At 40.1% G+C, this 14,691-nt stretch overlaps 1 protein-coding gene across 11 annotated transcripts in view; it reads left to right on the forward strand.

The window, feature by feature from the left end:
* The window catches only part of LTBP1 (latent transforming growth factor beta binding protein 1), a 454,228-nt gene that overhangs the window by 295,536 nt on the left and 144,001 nt on the right, over window positions 1–14,691 (forward strand). For all 11 annotated transcript variants that reach the window (XM_031655059.1, XM_031655061.1, XM_021924743.2 and 8 more), the window contains 2 exons: window positions 913–1,035; window positions 12,008–12,175. In XM_031655059.1, coding sequence (XP_031510919.1) covers window positions 913–1,035; window positions 12,008–12,175 — 291 coding nt within the window. The remainder of the gene's footprint in view (window positions 1–912; window positions 1,036–12,007; window positions 12,176–14,691) is intronic.

A 14,691-nucleotide genomic window follows, 5' to 3' on the forward strand; every position in this document is an offset into this window, starting at 1 on the left:
GGTATCCCAGTGTGGCCTTGAACTATAAAACTGAACTCCTCATCTTCCTGCCTTCTTTCTTCCTCAGAACTCCTTCCGCAAAACCAGCTGTGATTTTTTTTTTCCCTTTTTTCTTAGATTAGAAGCCTCCCAGACATCCTTGACTCCTTTCTCTTACTTTCTCATGGTGTGTAGTCCAGTCAAGCCTGAATTTTACGGGCTCTGTTTCCAACTATTTACCTTCCTGAATCTTCTTTTCCAGCCAGTGGTTTGACTCATTATTTCCTGAGCCTCCTTCCCCTGGCCACACTCCGTGCTCAAGCTCCAGTGTTTCCCACAGAAGTCATTCCTTCCCTTCCTCACCCATCCATCCAGCTCCTGCCCAGACATCAGCACTCTAAAGGCTTACCTCCTCCTCAGTGCCACAGTCTGCCCCACCTCCAGCTTCCTTCTGTGGCTCTTACTGTCTGTGTAGGCAATTTCATAATTTAACTTCTAACAGTTTATGACAGTTCTTTCTTGTGATGACTTGAATTGCTTTTCACTTCTTTAGTTTTTCAAATATTCATATGTACAGTTAGACTGTCAGTGCTTCCAGAGTGAGAGTCTTTGCCTTACCTATATGCTCCGTAATGCCTAACATAAACTAACACTAAAGCGAAAATTCTGTGAAGGCCAGAATTTTTATCAGTTTTTTTTCACTAGTAAATCCTTAGCACCTGGCATGTAGTAAGTATGTAATAAATATTTGCTATATAAATGGTAAATGTTCAATAAACGTTAATTGATTTAATATTATTCACACCTGCGACATCCTTTTTTCACTATAACTAAAAGATTATTATAGTGAAAAAGGAAGTGAATGCAATGTATAGCCAGAATCTGCTCAATGGGGCTTGACCACTCCTTCTAAAGAATTATGTTTTCCTGCAGATATCAATGAATGTCAGCTACAAGGTGTATGCCCTAATGGTGAGTGTTTGAATACCATGGGCAGCTATCGATGTACCTGCAAAATAGGATTTGGGCCGGATCCTACCTTTTCAAGTTGTGTTCGTAAGTAATAATCACTTTTTACTCCTATTTTGGATTAATTGTCTTTGGGGTTTTCCCAAAAGAACGGAAATGCTTAGTGGCCAACTGAATGCTTGTAAATATGCGGAAAACCTCATTAATTAAAATGACAAGGAGGGGGCCCGCCTGATGTAGTAAAATAAATCTATATCATGGAACCTTCTCTAAAATGCGTTTTTATTGTGGTGATAAAAATATAGTAGCTAAAACTCAGGATAAAGACAAAGCCCACTGAGGAAATACACTTTGATGGAAAGAAAAGAGGGAATTAAAATGGACATATCAACCTTTCTTGGTACCTGAGAGATGACAGTAGGTTTTTCTGTCATAAATACAGTATTTTAAGGATTCTTTAGGTTGAATTAAACTGTGTCCCAGCTTCTGCCTTTAAGTATTCCAAATTCTGAGTCTCTGGACTCTACTTTAGTGAGGTTTCACTTCTTTCTCAATTGCAAGAGTCTGGAAAATAGTTACCAAGGCCCTGTGTTTTAGATTTTCTAATTCAGTCTGATTTCAGATATTGTCTTGTTCTTTAAACCCACCAAAATGACCCTATATTATAGTGTTTTGCCTTAAAAATGTTTCTGAGACTTTCCCTTGTTTCTGATAAGGGTAAAAATCCTTCATCAAACCACATGTTCTAATATTGGTTCTGAACTATAGTTTCACCAAAGGGATACTCCCTCTGCATGTAAAGTAATCCATGTAATCACTACAGATCATGTGCCATTAGAGAGGAATGCATTTTAGGTGTAAAGTTCTCAAATGCAGATTTGAGATTTTAAGATTGTCTTATTTTTAAAGTAGTCATGCCCATTATTACAAAAGTAGGTAAGCACTGCAAGGTTTTTGTTTTTTTTTTTCTAAAGAGATGGGGTCTTGCTATGTTGCCTAGGCTGGACTCAAATCCTGGACTCAAGTGATCTCTGTTCAGCCTGCTGAGTAGCATGACTATAGACGTGGGCCTTGTAGCACTGCAGATTTTTAAAGGTTATATAGAGTTTAAACGGATGCATGGCAGAAAACTATTAGGATAATTTTAAGAGCAATTGTGTATTAGTTTCTTTCCTGCAAGTTTTTTGTTTTTATCTGTCTGTCTGTCTGTCTATCTATCTATCTATGTAACTATCTCTGAGATGGAGTTTCACATATGTCACCCAGGCTGGAGTGCAATGGTGTGATCTCCACTCACTGCAACCTCCGCCTCCCGGGTTCAAACGATTCTCCTACCTCAGCCTCCCAAGTAGCTGGGATTACGGGCATGTGCCACCACACCCAGCTAATTTTTGTATTTTTAGTAGAGACATGGTTTTGCCATGTTGGTCAGGCTGGTCTTGAACTCCTGACCTCAGGTGATCCACCCGCTTCAGCCTCCCAAAGTGCTGGGATTACAGGTGTGAGCCACCATGCCCGACCACTTTTATTTATTTTTTAATGTGGCTTTGGTATATAATGAGCTGCATCTTTCTTGTCCCTAGTTGGAAATTTGCCATTTGGTTGACATGTTCTTCATGAGTATACTGCCATGCATTTTTAACCAAGCTTCTCTCTCTAACTCTGTGCCCTAAGGTGAGATATCTACATATCTCATAAATAACATATCTCATAAATAAAATAACTAAAATAAAATAAGGTGATAAAGACAAATGTAGTAAAATAAAAATGACAGTCTCATTTATTACTTTTACGTGAGTTTGTTGAGTCTTTTGAAATGTTATTACTAATTACTACTCTTTTCCTTTAAAAACTGTCAACTGCAGATTAGGAAGTTTTACACGTAAGTCCTCTTTTCTGTGTTCTTTTACAGACAGTTTTGATCATGAAGCAGACAGACACCTAATTATAAGGCTTTCCTAACGGGTGGTAAAATTAGACCATAAAATTATGTTTGCACACAAGGTACCTTTGAAACTGATGCAAGGATTTGGAAATTTCAGGCCAAAAATCGCATTGTTGATGGTATCCACATAACTTAGGGGATCATTTTTGGCTGATTTGAATTATATTAACAAAATATTTTAAATCATTTTATAATTTAAACATAAAGATTGTAGAGTTTGGATATAGAGTTTGTTATGAATGCTTTTCCCCCTCTTTTATAATTTGACTTGTAGTCTGTTTACAATTCTTAGATTGAAGGTTGCTGATTAGGTAAACTTGCAGAACTAGTCACAAAATGCTCTGTGAAACTTTGACTAGATCTGATGTCTAGAGTTTAGGGCAGACATCCAGGTTTTAATAAGATTGTAGCAATCTGCCAGTGAGATTTTTGAAACACTTGCATATTTCCTTAGCATATTTTCCCTGTCATTGCGCAAATAATTCTGAACTTATTAAACAACCATCCATTCTTATTTGAAAAATAAATAATTCAATTTTACGGTTCAGCTACAACAGCTGAAATGGTAAGTATTAAGAGACGTTTGTTGCTAGTTAAGTGTTCCAGTTGAGAGTTTGAAGTGAAAACCTGGGCTCTTTACCAGTGTTGAGTGAGAAGATTTATTCCTCTTTCCTCTGAATTTACCACATGTAACATCACAGAGACATATAGAGTTCCTTTAGGATTTGCGATTTGAACCAATCCAGTCTGATTTTCGGGTGAATTCTGTGAAGAAGTTGATGGGGGAAGTCTGAAGACAGAAAGAATTGGGGAAGAAGGTGATACTTACAGAGGAAAGGAAAAAAATGGAAAGATAATGGTATTTTTGGTAGCCACAGGGAAGTAGCAGAAGGGGACTGGAGATCACACACACACACACACACACACAGACACATGCAGACACAGGCACTTAACACAGTGGTTGCTAAATGTCTGCTCTGGAGAGAGATAAAACCAGCCAGGGATGAAGCCTGCAGGCAAATGGAGGATACTGACAACATTTGCTAAGACAACATGAATTTAGGCCATACCCAGAGCATACAAGGCGTGGCTGACTCTCTGAACCCCTGCACTAGATTATGTCCAAGGAGCAATGGGAAGCACTTTCTCTTCTTGAATGCACTGAACTGAGGTGAACCCCCCCAGAATTCCTTGGCTCCAGCCAAAGGTTGCAACAATTTCACTTTCTCTCTTTGCTGCTTGCCTTGGCTTAGCCAAGCTAAAAGGAAGAAAGTAGGCAAATGCTGGCATTTGCTGCCTCTGACCTCTATGTTTGAGGCTTAGGATGATGTAGCAGCATTCTCCAGACCTGTTGCTACCTGATTTATGGGGAAAGGTGGAAACTCAAGGACTTTCCAGAGCAAATTCAAGAAAAGTATCATAATCTTTGCGATCGAAGTAGGAAGACTTTCTGGCTTTCTGAACTCCTTCAGGAACTTCAGAGCTCCATGATGAGTGCTGCTGAGAGTGTGTCCATAGGTTCAGTAAAAAGGCCCAGATAAAAGAATTCTGAGCCTGGGCTTTTGCTGTTTCATAGTATTCTTTACCTATGGACTTGGAGCTAGCTGACAGAAGTGGAGGGTTAGAGAGAAGATGTGCTCAGGAGCTTCTGCCGTAGTCCTGGAAGTCATGAGATAAAGGACAAGTGCCTTTTAAAAGCCGGTCTTCATTAGGTACATCATTCATTTGTAATTTCCTGAGCATCTTTATGAGAAACATACCATGCTTGTCTTATACACTGGGAAACTAAAGCTAGGAAAGTTTAAGTAGCTTCTCACACAGCTAGTAGCTGAGAGTTGAGATTTAAAACAGGATTTGTGCCTCCAAATTTAGGGTTCTAGATCAGGGGTTGGCAAATTATAGCCCATGGGCCAACTCTGTTTTTGTGAATAAAGTTTTATTGGAATGCAGCCATGTCCATTCATTTACTTACTGTGTGATGCTGCTTTTGTATTACTGCGACAGAGTTGAGAAGCTGCAACAGAAATTGTATGGCCCACAAAGCCTAAAATACTTATTATCTGACACTTAACAGAAAAAGTTTGCTGACGCTCAAGCTAATTAACACTGTCCAATAGAACTATCTGAGATGATGGAAATATTCTCCATCTGTGCCACCTCATACAGCAGCCACTAGTCATATATGGCCTGTGTAACTGAGGAATTGAATTTTTACTTTTATTTAATGTCAATTTTATCCAAAGAGCAACATGTGGCTAGTGCCTAACATATTGAGTGGCGTAGCTTTGTATCCTTTTTGGCAAAGCCAAATGGGTAAATTAATGCTAGCTTTCCAGCTTTTCCCTTAAAATGGGCTTTCCTTCCAGACTTGATATCTTTATACCCATGGTAACATTGTTGTCCAGAGCACCCTGGCTGGGAGCCTGTGTCATCTTGGTCTCTTGATCTTTTGGTTTCAAAGGATGCCATTTAGTCTTCATAATTTATCTTAGGCCCGTTCTTTTCTTTCTACCTCCTCTGTGGCCATCTCAGATTAGGCCCCTAGCCTCCCTCACTTGGAGGTCTCATGGCACCGTGGCCCAGAGCTGTACCAACTGCTTGCTCCCAGATTATTACAGTAACAGTGAAAACCATGACAATAATAATTTTTATTGCAAACTTCGTAAATGCCACGCACTGTGCTAAGCACTTTATGTGAATTATCCCATATAATACTCACAAGATCTCTATTGGATTTGTACTGTTATTTTTTCTAATTTAGAAATGAAGGAATTGAGGCACAGAGGGGTTAGGGTAGAGCCCACATTTGGAACTGGATCTGTCTCACTCCACAAGCTGAACCTTTAGTCAGGAGACAGTAAACAGTCCGAAATGCCAGGAGTAAGTCATTTATTTAAGGAGAACTGATATTTTCATCTCGCCGGCCACACTATAGAATAGGTGAGCTAACTGCAATGGCCTTGAATTATTGTTGCCTTTATTTTGGTTCTCCACGAATTGTGGTGTTTTTTTGTTTGTTTGTTTGTTTGGTTTGGTTTGGTTTTTTGAGAGGAAGTCTTGCTCTGCTGCCCAGGCTGGAGTGCAGTGGCGTGATCTTGGCTCACTGCAACCTCCGCCTCCTGGGTTCAAGTGATTGTCCTGCCTCAGCCTCCTGAGTAGCTGAGATTACAGGTGTCTGCCACCACACCCAGCTAATTTTTGTATTTTTAGTAGAGATGGGGTTTCACCATGTTAGCCAGGCTGATCTGGAACTCCTGACCTCAGGCGATCTGCCCACCTCGGCCTCCCAAAGTGCTGGGATTACAGGCATGAGCTTCCACCCCCAGCCATGAATTGGTTTTTAATGACACATTTCCCAGTCGGAGTGCCCAGTGGTTCTTACTGCCCTGGGAAAGCTGCCTCTCAGACTCCTCATAGCAGCTTTACCTACTTCCTAGACCTGCATCCTAACACTCATCCTCATAGATACTAAGCTGTGAAGGGATTAACTGCTAATGTGGAATTTCATCCAAGAAATAATTAAGGATATTACAGATGTGGGTGGGAGTGATTGCAGACTAGTAAGGTTAGCTAGATCTTTATACCCTTGCTGTTTTCTGAAATCCTCCCTACTTTTCAACTTCTTTTAAGTACCAGATTAATTAATATCTGCTTAATATTTGTCGTTCACATTTTAACCCACTTATGCCTAGTGTTCCATTATTGGAATGCTAAGCTTGTGGGAGTTATTTATATCCTACTGCTCAAGGTCATTGCAGTAGGTCTGATTTTTCACACACACACACACACAATTTGCAACTTTCAGCATAAATGGATCAATACATTAGAGTAGTATGTCTTTGAAAGTATAATGTGAGTTTATTATATGATCCTATAATTAAGGCCATAATTAAATATAAGTTGCTTAATGTATCACTGAGGAACCCAAGCGATAGTACCTTAGCTTTTTACTGTTGTTTTGTAATTGAATTGCCATCACCATGGGCTCTGTGGTTATGATTCAGTACTGTACTTGGGTACAAAGCTATGTGCTTGTGACCAATTTGAAAATTTGTCTTATGTCTCTAGCCAAGAGCAAAAAAAAATTACTTTCCTGGTGAATGTTGCATTTTCAGTAGGTTTTATGCTTCTGAAGTGCTTTTGCCTTTAGATAAAGTATCAGAATCTTTTTGCTGTAATTTTAGTGACACATCCTGCACAAAATAGGATCTGACAAAGTGCTATTTCAGTGTACATACATGTAAGAGCCTACAGGCACCCTTCATTATCACTCCTCAGTTTTATTCGATTCTAGAGCTGTTTCCCCTCTTCCTTTGAAATCTTTTGGCATTTCTAGTTTTCTTTAGTATAGCATAAAACCTTATGACTCAGTAGAATATATAATCACAAGTACCATATTTTAAATAATAAATGTAGTGCACTAATGTGTTATCCTTTACAATTAATCTTCCCATCTGAGGTTAACGATGTTCAGACAATAGCAACACCAATCTTACATCATTCTGGGTAGCATCTTGTTTCTGGGTTTATGCATCATGTTGACCAGAGTGTGAAAATACTAGAGATGTTTAATAAAATAAACAGAATGCAAGTCATTTGAAATGACAAAAGAACAACAGGCAATGTAGGTACTAAAATAGGGGCAGTTTTAAATGGCACACCCTGTCAGGTATATGTGGCATAAATGAACAGTTTTGGCTTCAAATAGTTGTAGATCAAAGAAAATGTGAATCGTGAAAGCATCAGTAAAATTTAGATATGGGAGAGGCTTTAAAGTAGTTGACTAGAGGCATCTGGTGCTCACCTCCTCCACAAAGAAGAACCAAAATAGCAATTAGATAATCACACTTCGAACAGATCACCTAACAGAGAACACTGAAGTTCAATAGAGAAGTGACAGGATTTTTTCATGTGTCTGTTGGCTGTATGAATGTCTTCTTTTGAGAAATGTCTGTTCATATCCTTTGCCCACTTTTTGATGGGGTTGTTTGTTTTTTTCTTGTAAATTTGTTTGAGTTCTTTGTAGGTTCTGGATATTAGCCCTTTGTCAGATGAGTAGATTGCAAAAATTTTCTCCCATTCTGTAGGTTGCCTGTTCACTCTGATGGTAGTTTCTTTTGCTGTGCAGAAGCTCTTTAGTTTAATGAGATCCCATTTGTCAATTTTGGCTTTTGCTGCCGTTGCTTTTGGTGTTTTAGACATGAAGTCTTTGCCCATTCCTATGTCCTGAATGGTACTACCTAGGTTTTCCTCTAGGGTTTTTATGGTATTAGGTCTAACATTTAAGTCTCTAATCCATCTTGAATTAATTTTCGTATAAGGAGTAAGGAAAGGATCCAGTTTCAGCTTTCTACTTATGGCTAGCCAATTTTCCCAGCACCATTTATTAAATAGGGAATCCTTTCCCCATTTCTTGTTTTTCTCAGGTTTGTCAAAGATCAGATGGCTGTAGATGTGTGGTATTATTTCTGAGGACTCTGTTCTGTTCCATTGGTCTATATCTCTGTTTTGGTACCAGTACCATGCTGTTTTGGTTACTGTAGCCTTGTAGTATAGTTTGAAGTCAGGTAGCGTGATGCCTCCAGCTTTGTTCTTTTGACTTAGGATTGTCTTGGAGATGCGGGCTCATTTTTGGTTCCATGTGAACTTTAAAGTAGTTTTTTCCAATTCTGTGAAGAAACTCATTGGTAGCTTGATGGGGATGGCATTGAATCTATAAATTACCTTGGGCAGTATGGCCATTTTCACGATATTGATTCTTCCTATCCATGAGCATGGTATGTTCTTCCATTTGTTTGTGTCCTCTTTTATTTCACTGAGCAGTGGTTTGTAGTTCTCCTTGAAGAGGTCCTTTACATCCCTTGTAAGTTGGATTCCTAGGTATTTTATTCTCTTTGAAGCAATTGTGAATGGAAGTTCATTCATGATTTGGCTCTCTGTTTGTCTGTTACTGGTGTATAAGAATGCTTGTGATTTTTGCACATTAATTTTGTATCCTGAGACTTTGCTGAAGTTGCTTATCAGCTTAAGGAGATTTTGGGCTGAGACAATGGGGTTTTCTAAATATACAATCATGTCATCTGCAAACAGGGACAATTTGACTTCTTCTTTTCCTAACTGAATACCCTTGATTTCTTTCTCTTGCCTGATTGCCCTAGCCAGAACTTCCAACACTATGTTGAATAGGAGTGGTGAGAGAGGGCATCCCTGTCTTGTGCCAGTTTTCAAAGGGAATTTTTCCAGTTTTTGCCCATTCAGTATGATATTGGCTGTGGGTTTGTCATAAATAGCTCTTATTATTTTGAGGTACGTTCCATCAATACCGAATTTATTGAGCGTTTTTAGCATGAAAGGCTGTTGAATTTTGTCAAAAGCCTTTTCTGCATCTATTGAGATAATCATGTGGTTCTTCTCTTTGGTTCTGTTTATATGCATCATCACTGGCCATCAGAGAAATGCAAATCAAAACCACAATGAGATACCATCTCACACCAGTTAGAATGGCGATCATTCAAAAGTCAGGAAACAACAGGTGCTGGAGAGGATGTGGAGAAATAGGAACACTTTTACACTGTTGGTGGGACTGTAAACTAGTTCAACCATTATGGAAAACAGTATGGCGATTCCTCAAGGATCTAGAACTAGATGTACCATATGACCCAGCCATCCCATTACTGGGTATATACCCAAAGGATTATAAATTATGCTGCTATAAAGACACATGCACACGTATGTTTATTGCAGCACTGTTCACAATAGCAAAGACTTGGAATCAACCCAAATGTCCATCAGTGACAGATTGGATTAAGAAAATGTGGCACATATACACCATGGAATACTATGCAGCCATAAAAAAGGATGAGTTTGCGTCCTTTGTAGGGACATGGATGCAGCTGGAAGCCATCATTCTTAGCAAACTATCACAAGAACAGAAAACCAAACACCGCATGTTCTCACTCATAGGTGGGAACTGAACAATGAGATCACTTGGACTCAGGAAGGGGAACATCACACACCGGGGCCTATCATGGGGAGGGGGGGGGGGGAGGGATTGCATTGGGAGTTATACCTGATGTAAATGACGAGTTGATGGGTGCAGCACACCAACATGGCACAAGTATACATATGTAACAAACCTGCACGTTATGCACATGTACCCTACAACTTAAAGTATAATAATAATAAAAAAAAAAAAAAAAAAAAGAAGTGACAGGAAACACCTAAGGCAGGGAAGGAGAGGGAACCAAGGCAGCCTGCTCGGCCAGGATTAGCTGGGAGCCTGGGGAGGCTCCCCAGTGTGAGGAAAGGGTAAATGAGAGACCTCCAGTGATCCACATTCCCATGTGAATTCCTGCAATCCTAGCCACAGGAGAGCCCTTTGGCCCTCACAGACTCTGAGACTAAACTAGGGAGCTGCCTAGAGACCTCGTGATGGAATTGCTGCTGAAAGGGAGCTCCCGCACGCTGGGTCCCACACACACCTTCTGAGTCTTAAGCAGGTCCCACCGCCACTGGCACCTGAGCACTCCTCTCAGAGGCCCAGGCCAGGCCCACCCAATGTACCACTACCATCACAGCTGGCACTCACCTGTACGTACCACCTGTGGGCCTGGGGACTGGCCTGCCCAGCCCATTGCAGCCACTGACAACACCAGCATGGACTGCGTGGGAAGCAGAGGGTTGTCTCACCACTGCTACTGCCATCACCTGTGCTATACCCACTGCCCAGGGACTTGAGGACCTGCCTGGCTAACTACTATCGCTGCTGGCACCTAAGCAAGCCATGTAGAGACCCAAGAATTGGCCCACTTGGACCCACTAACACCAGTGCCCGTGTACTCTGCCCTCGGGCCTAAAGACAAACACACTTGGCCCACCTCTGCTACCACTGGGGCCTGAGGACTGGCCCACCTGGTAGCCTCCTCAGCAAAATTTTATCACAGAATCCACTAGCAACTGTAGCTTAAGGCAATGCAGAAATCATAGACACCACTGATGCCATTTACAGCTGAAGAAATCCTATGGAGACTACACTACTGCATGTACCCAGAATCAAAGCCAAAGTGCCCTGCCCAGATAGCACCACAGATAACATCTTCAGGAAGTCCTCCCCTAAAAAAGATGATAGAGGAATTGGGTAAGGGAAAGGCAAGTCAGAAAACCTCATTTGGATGGTGATATGATAGAGAAGAGCCCTGGTTGGGTTTGGGGAATGGGCAGAGGGGGGACACCAAACTGTCTGATTCAGCACCTTTGACTTGACCTGGACCTGGTTCTGTAGAACACACTCCATTCATATTTGCATTAGAAGATGAACTTCTTGAAGGCAGGGCTGTCTTTTGCTTATTTTCATATTTGCCATGTGTGCCTAGCAGAGTATTAGCTGTTAGGTTGATGAACTCTTATCTACTAAACACATTGCAGAAGATTAGGATTAAGGTTTAGATATTGGATGCCTATAGCCTCATATACTTTTGCAGTGTTTTCTGAGGAGCTGAGCACATCATCTCTTCCTTCTCCAGTGTGCTGTCTGGCTAGAACAGGGGCCTTGTCTGGCATTCCAAATCAGAAGCCACTTTCTGCCTCCTGTTCATGTTCACTGGCCTAGAGTGAGACCTGACGGGCCCTGCAAGCTCTCACTTCCCTGGGGTGAGAAGAGCAGATGCTGGCTTGCAGCATCAACCATGTTCCTCATTCTCCAAAGTGCCTGATTATTCATTAAATGCTGCCCTAGAATTATCTCTACTGTGGTTAAATATAGAAAACTAGGTAGTGATTTTGATAGTAGGTGACTAGGTTTATTTGGAAAGGTGGGGTTTTTTTGTTGAAATTTTTCTCTTCATTATGCACACATACCTAATTGCATGCTTGCTAAAATGGAAGAAGGGACCAGAGAGGGACAGGGACAATCACTGTCACAACTTTTGGTGCCCTGACTCTAAAACTCATATGGTAAACTGATTTTTCATCAGAAAGGTGATGCTCTTAATCTAGACAGATTTATCCTGCAGTATGGTTTTTAATTCATACCTTAGGGTTCATTTTACTATCATTTGGAAAGCCAATGTAGTTTTGGTTTCTCATGTAATGTCAGGCTTTATCTCTCTGCTTCAGCTGATCCCCCTGTGATCTCGGAAGAGAAAGGGCCCTGTTACCGACTTGTCAGTTCTGGAAGACAGTGTATGCACCCTCTGTCTGTTCACCTCACCAAGCAGCTCTGCTGTTGTAGTGTGGGCAAGGCCTGGGGCCCACACTGTGAGAAATGTCCCCTTCCAGGCACAGGTAAGACATTTTCAGCTGTATGCGCACATAGATTCCCAGCCACATGAGTACACAGGACAACTTTGGCAACTTGGGTCATTTTTTGTTTCTGACTTTAATTTTTAATAATACATTGTAAATACTTTTATCACTTTTATAGAAACTGTACACATACAATGTTGAATCAGTGGGAAAAAAATATGTACGAAGAGATTTTTCCCGTTTAAGTGTGATATCAGACTTCCTTTTGAATATTAAGAAATGCCATTATATTTTATCTTCAATTTCCAGGACTCTGAGTCTGATACTTAAGTGTAGACAGACCAGAAGGCTCTGTTGGGCCATGTGCTTTCCTAATGATTGGCTGCTCATCAATTCACAGTAACTGGACTTGGTGCAGGTTGATTCATGTACTCATTTACTGAGTATCATGCTTAATTTCTTTAATTGGAAATAGAGGGAATTATATTCATGATTGAATTTACGCTATGAAGATTAATAACTTAAGGACAGATCTTGCCAAAACCCCTGAAAACTTCTGTGGGAGTTGAGTATTAAGAAGTAGATTATTCTTTATCCTTCGATTTGGTACATAATTGCCTTATGTCCTTCGATTTGGTACATAATTGCCTTATGCCCTGAGAATGCAAATTTCTCTCTTTAAATACCTTACTTCTACCAATGAACCACCAACTTCTCAAGCAAGATGAAGTAGAGTTAAGTGGAAGAGAAAGAAATGTAACCTGAAATCATTAGACCTGATATTAACAAGGAATGGCCTCAATTTCACTTACTTGGGGTAGACATTAAATGGTCTCCTCAGTTGCATGTTGGATAAGATGCTTTCCACCTAGGAAAGTGTCTTAACTGTCACAGGGCCATATAATGTCTTAAAGCTGTAACTTACACCATAGCAAACAAGATTTAAATATAAGTATTATGACTCACCTTTGTTCATGGTTAGAACCAGAAAGAACTGCGTTAAGGCAAAGGATAATACAACATTGGTGGTATATTGGTAGACTAGATAAGTTTAGACCTCCAAAAGGTCCTAGTACCCTCTTGTGCCATCTGATCCATTTTTTTTTCTTTTTTCTTTTTTTTTTTGAAATGGAGTCTCGCTCTGTTGCCCAGGCTGGAGTGCAGTGGCGTGATCTTGGCTCACTGCAAGCTCAGCCTCCTGGGTTCATGTTATTCTGCTGCCTCAGCCTCCCAAGTAGCTGGGACTACAGGTACCCACCACCACGCCCAGCTAATTTTTTTTTTTTTTGTATTTTTAGTAGAGACAGAGTTCCACTATGTTAGCCAGGATGGTCTTGATCTCCTGACCTTGTGATCCGCCCACCTCGGCCTCCCAAAGTGCTGGGATTACAGGCGTGGATACTCATTATTAAAAATTAATCAAGTAAATAATCTTTATAATTTATAGACACATTTCTCATGAAGTTCAGTTTTTAAAGCTTTCAGTTTGTGAATTTATTATGCATATTATTGTGTGTCTGTATAATGTGTTTTTAATTAAAAAAATTTTTTTTAATTTTTAGCTTTTAAATTCAGGGATACAAGTGGAAGCTCAATTTTGATGGCTTTGTAATCCTTACATGAAGCATAAATTGAAATGGTGACTGTAACTCAGGGATACTCCTCTAGTACTATCAATAAATTTGAAAATAATGTTCAAGATAAAATTTTTGCACTGAATTTTTGGTTATATGGTGATTTTCACTAAAAATATTTAGTTCATTAATTCTTTAAACTTGGTTCTTAAAATCATGTTTTCTTCTAGAAACATCTTTCCAAGTAAAAATTGTTTTTCCTAGTTAAACATAAGAATGAGGTTCTACCGTTTAGTGTGTGATCCTTAGAAAAACAATATTTTAGCATACTATAAGCAGTATTTTTAGAGTTTCCTTTTTATTGAGAACTAATTTTAGGTCCCAGACATCCAATAGAAGATCTCTTGTTCAGGGAAAGTGAGACATGACTTATTTTACCTTCAATTTTAAAAGTAGAAATAAAAAAGTTAACCATAAGCTCCTTGGTGTCTGCATTTGGTAATTTGCCTCCAACACCAACGCCAAAGGGATTAGGTGGATTTTTCCTCTGAAGGCCACACGCTGCCTTACCCTACTTCTCCCCCTTGCCTTTCCCCTTCACTATTCATCGGGATTATGCTGTGGAGGTTAGCAAATCACATGTGCTGAGTCTACTTTTTTTTTTTTTTTTTTTTTTAAGAATACAAAACCATTTTTTTCTGGCAATGATAGTGATTCCAGTGCACAGGATAGCTCCTTGGCCTCTGGGTAATTAAATGAGCTGGTCACGGCCAGGCTTTTGCCCAGCTGTTGTTCCTTTACTTGAAAATAGCTGCATCTTGATTTGGCATTTCCCTTCTTTCTCGATTTCTACCTATCATCTCCAGCATGTCTCACTTCTCTAGACTCCTCCTCACTATTCCGAGATTCTCCCCTTCAGAAACACTTCCCCTTTTCAGTCTTCCGTAATCGACATCCTCTTACCAGCTGATACATGGCATT

The sequence above is a fragment of the Papio anubis genome, chromosome 14 (genome assembly GCF_008728515.1).
Source record: "Papio anubis isolate 15944 chromosome 14, Panubis1.0, whole genome shotgun sequence".
Classification (NCBI taxonomy): Eukaryota; Metazoa; Chordata; class Mammalia; order Primates; family Cercopithecidae; genus Papio; species Papio anubis.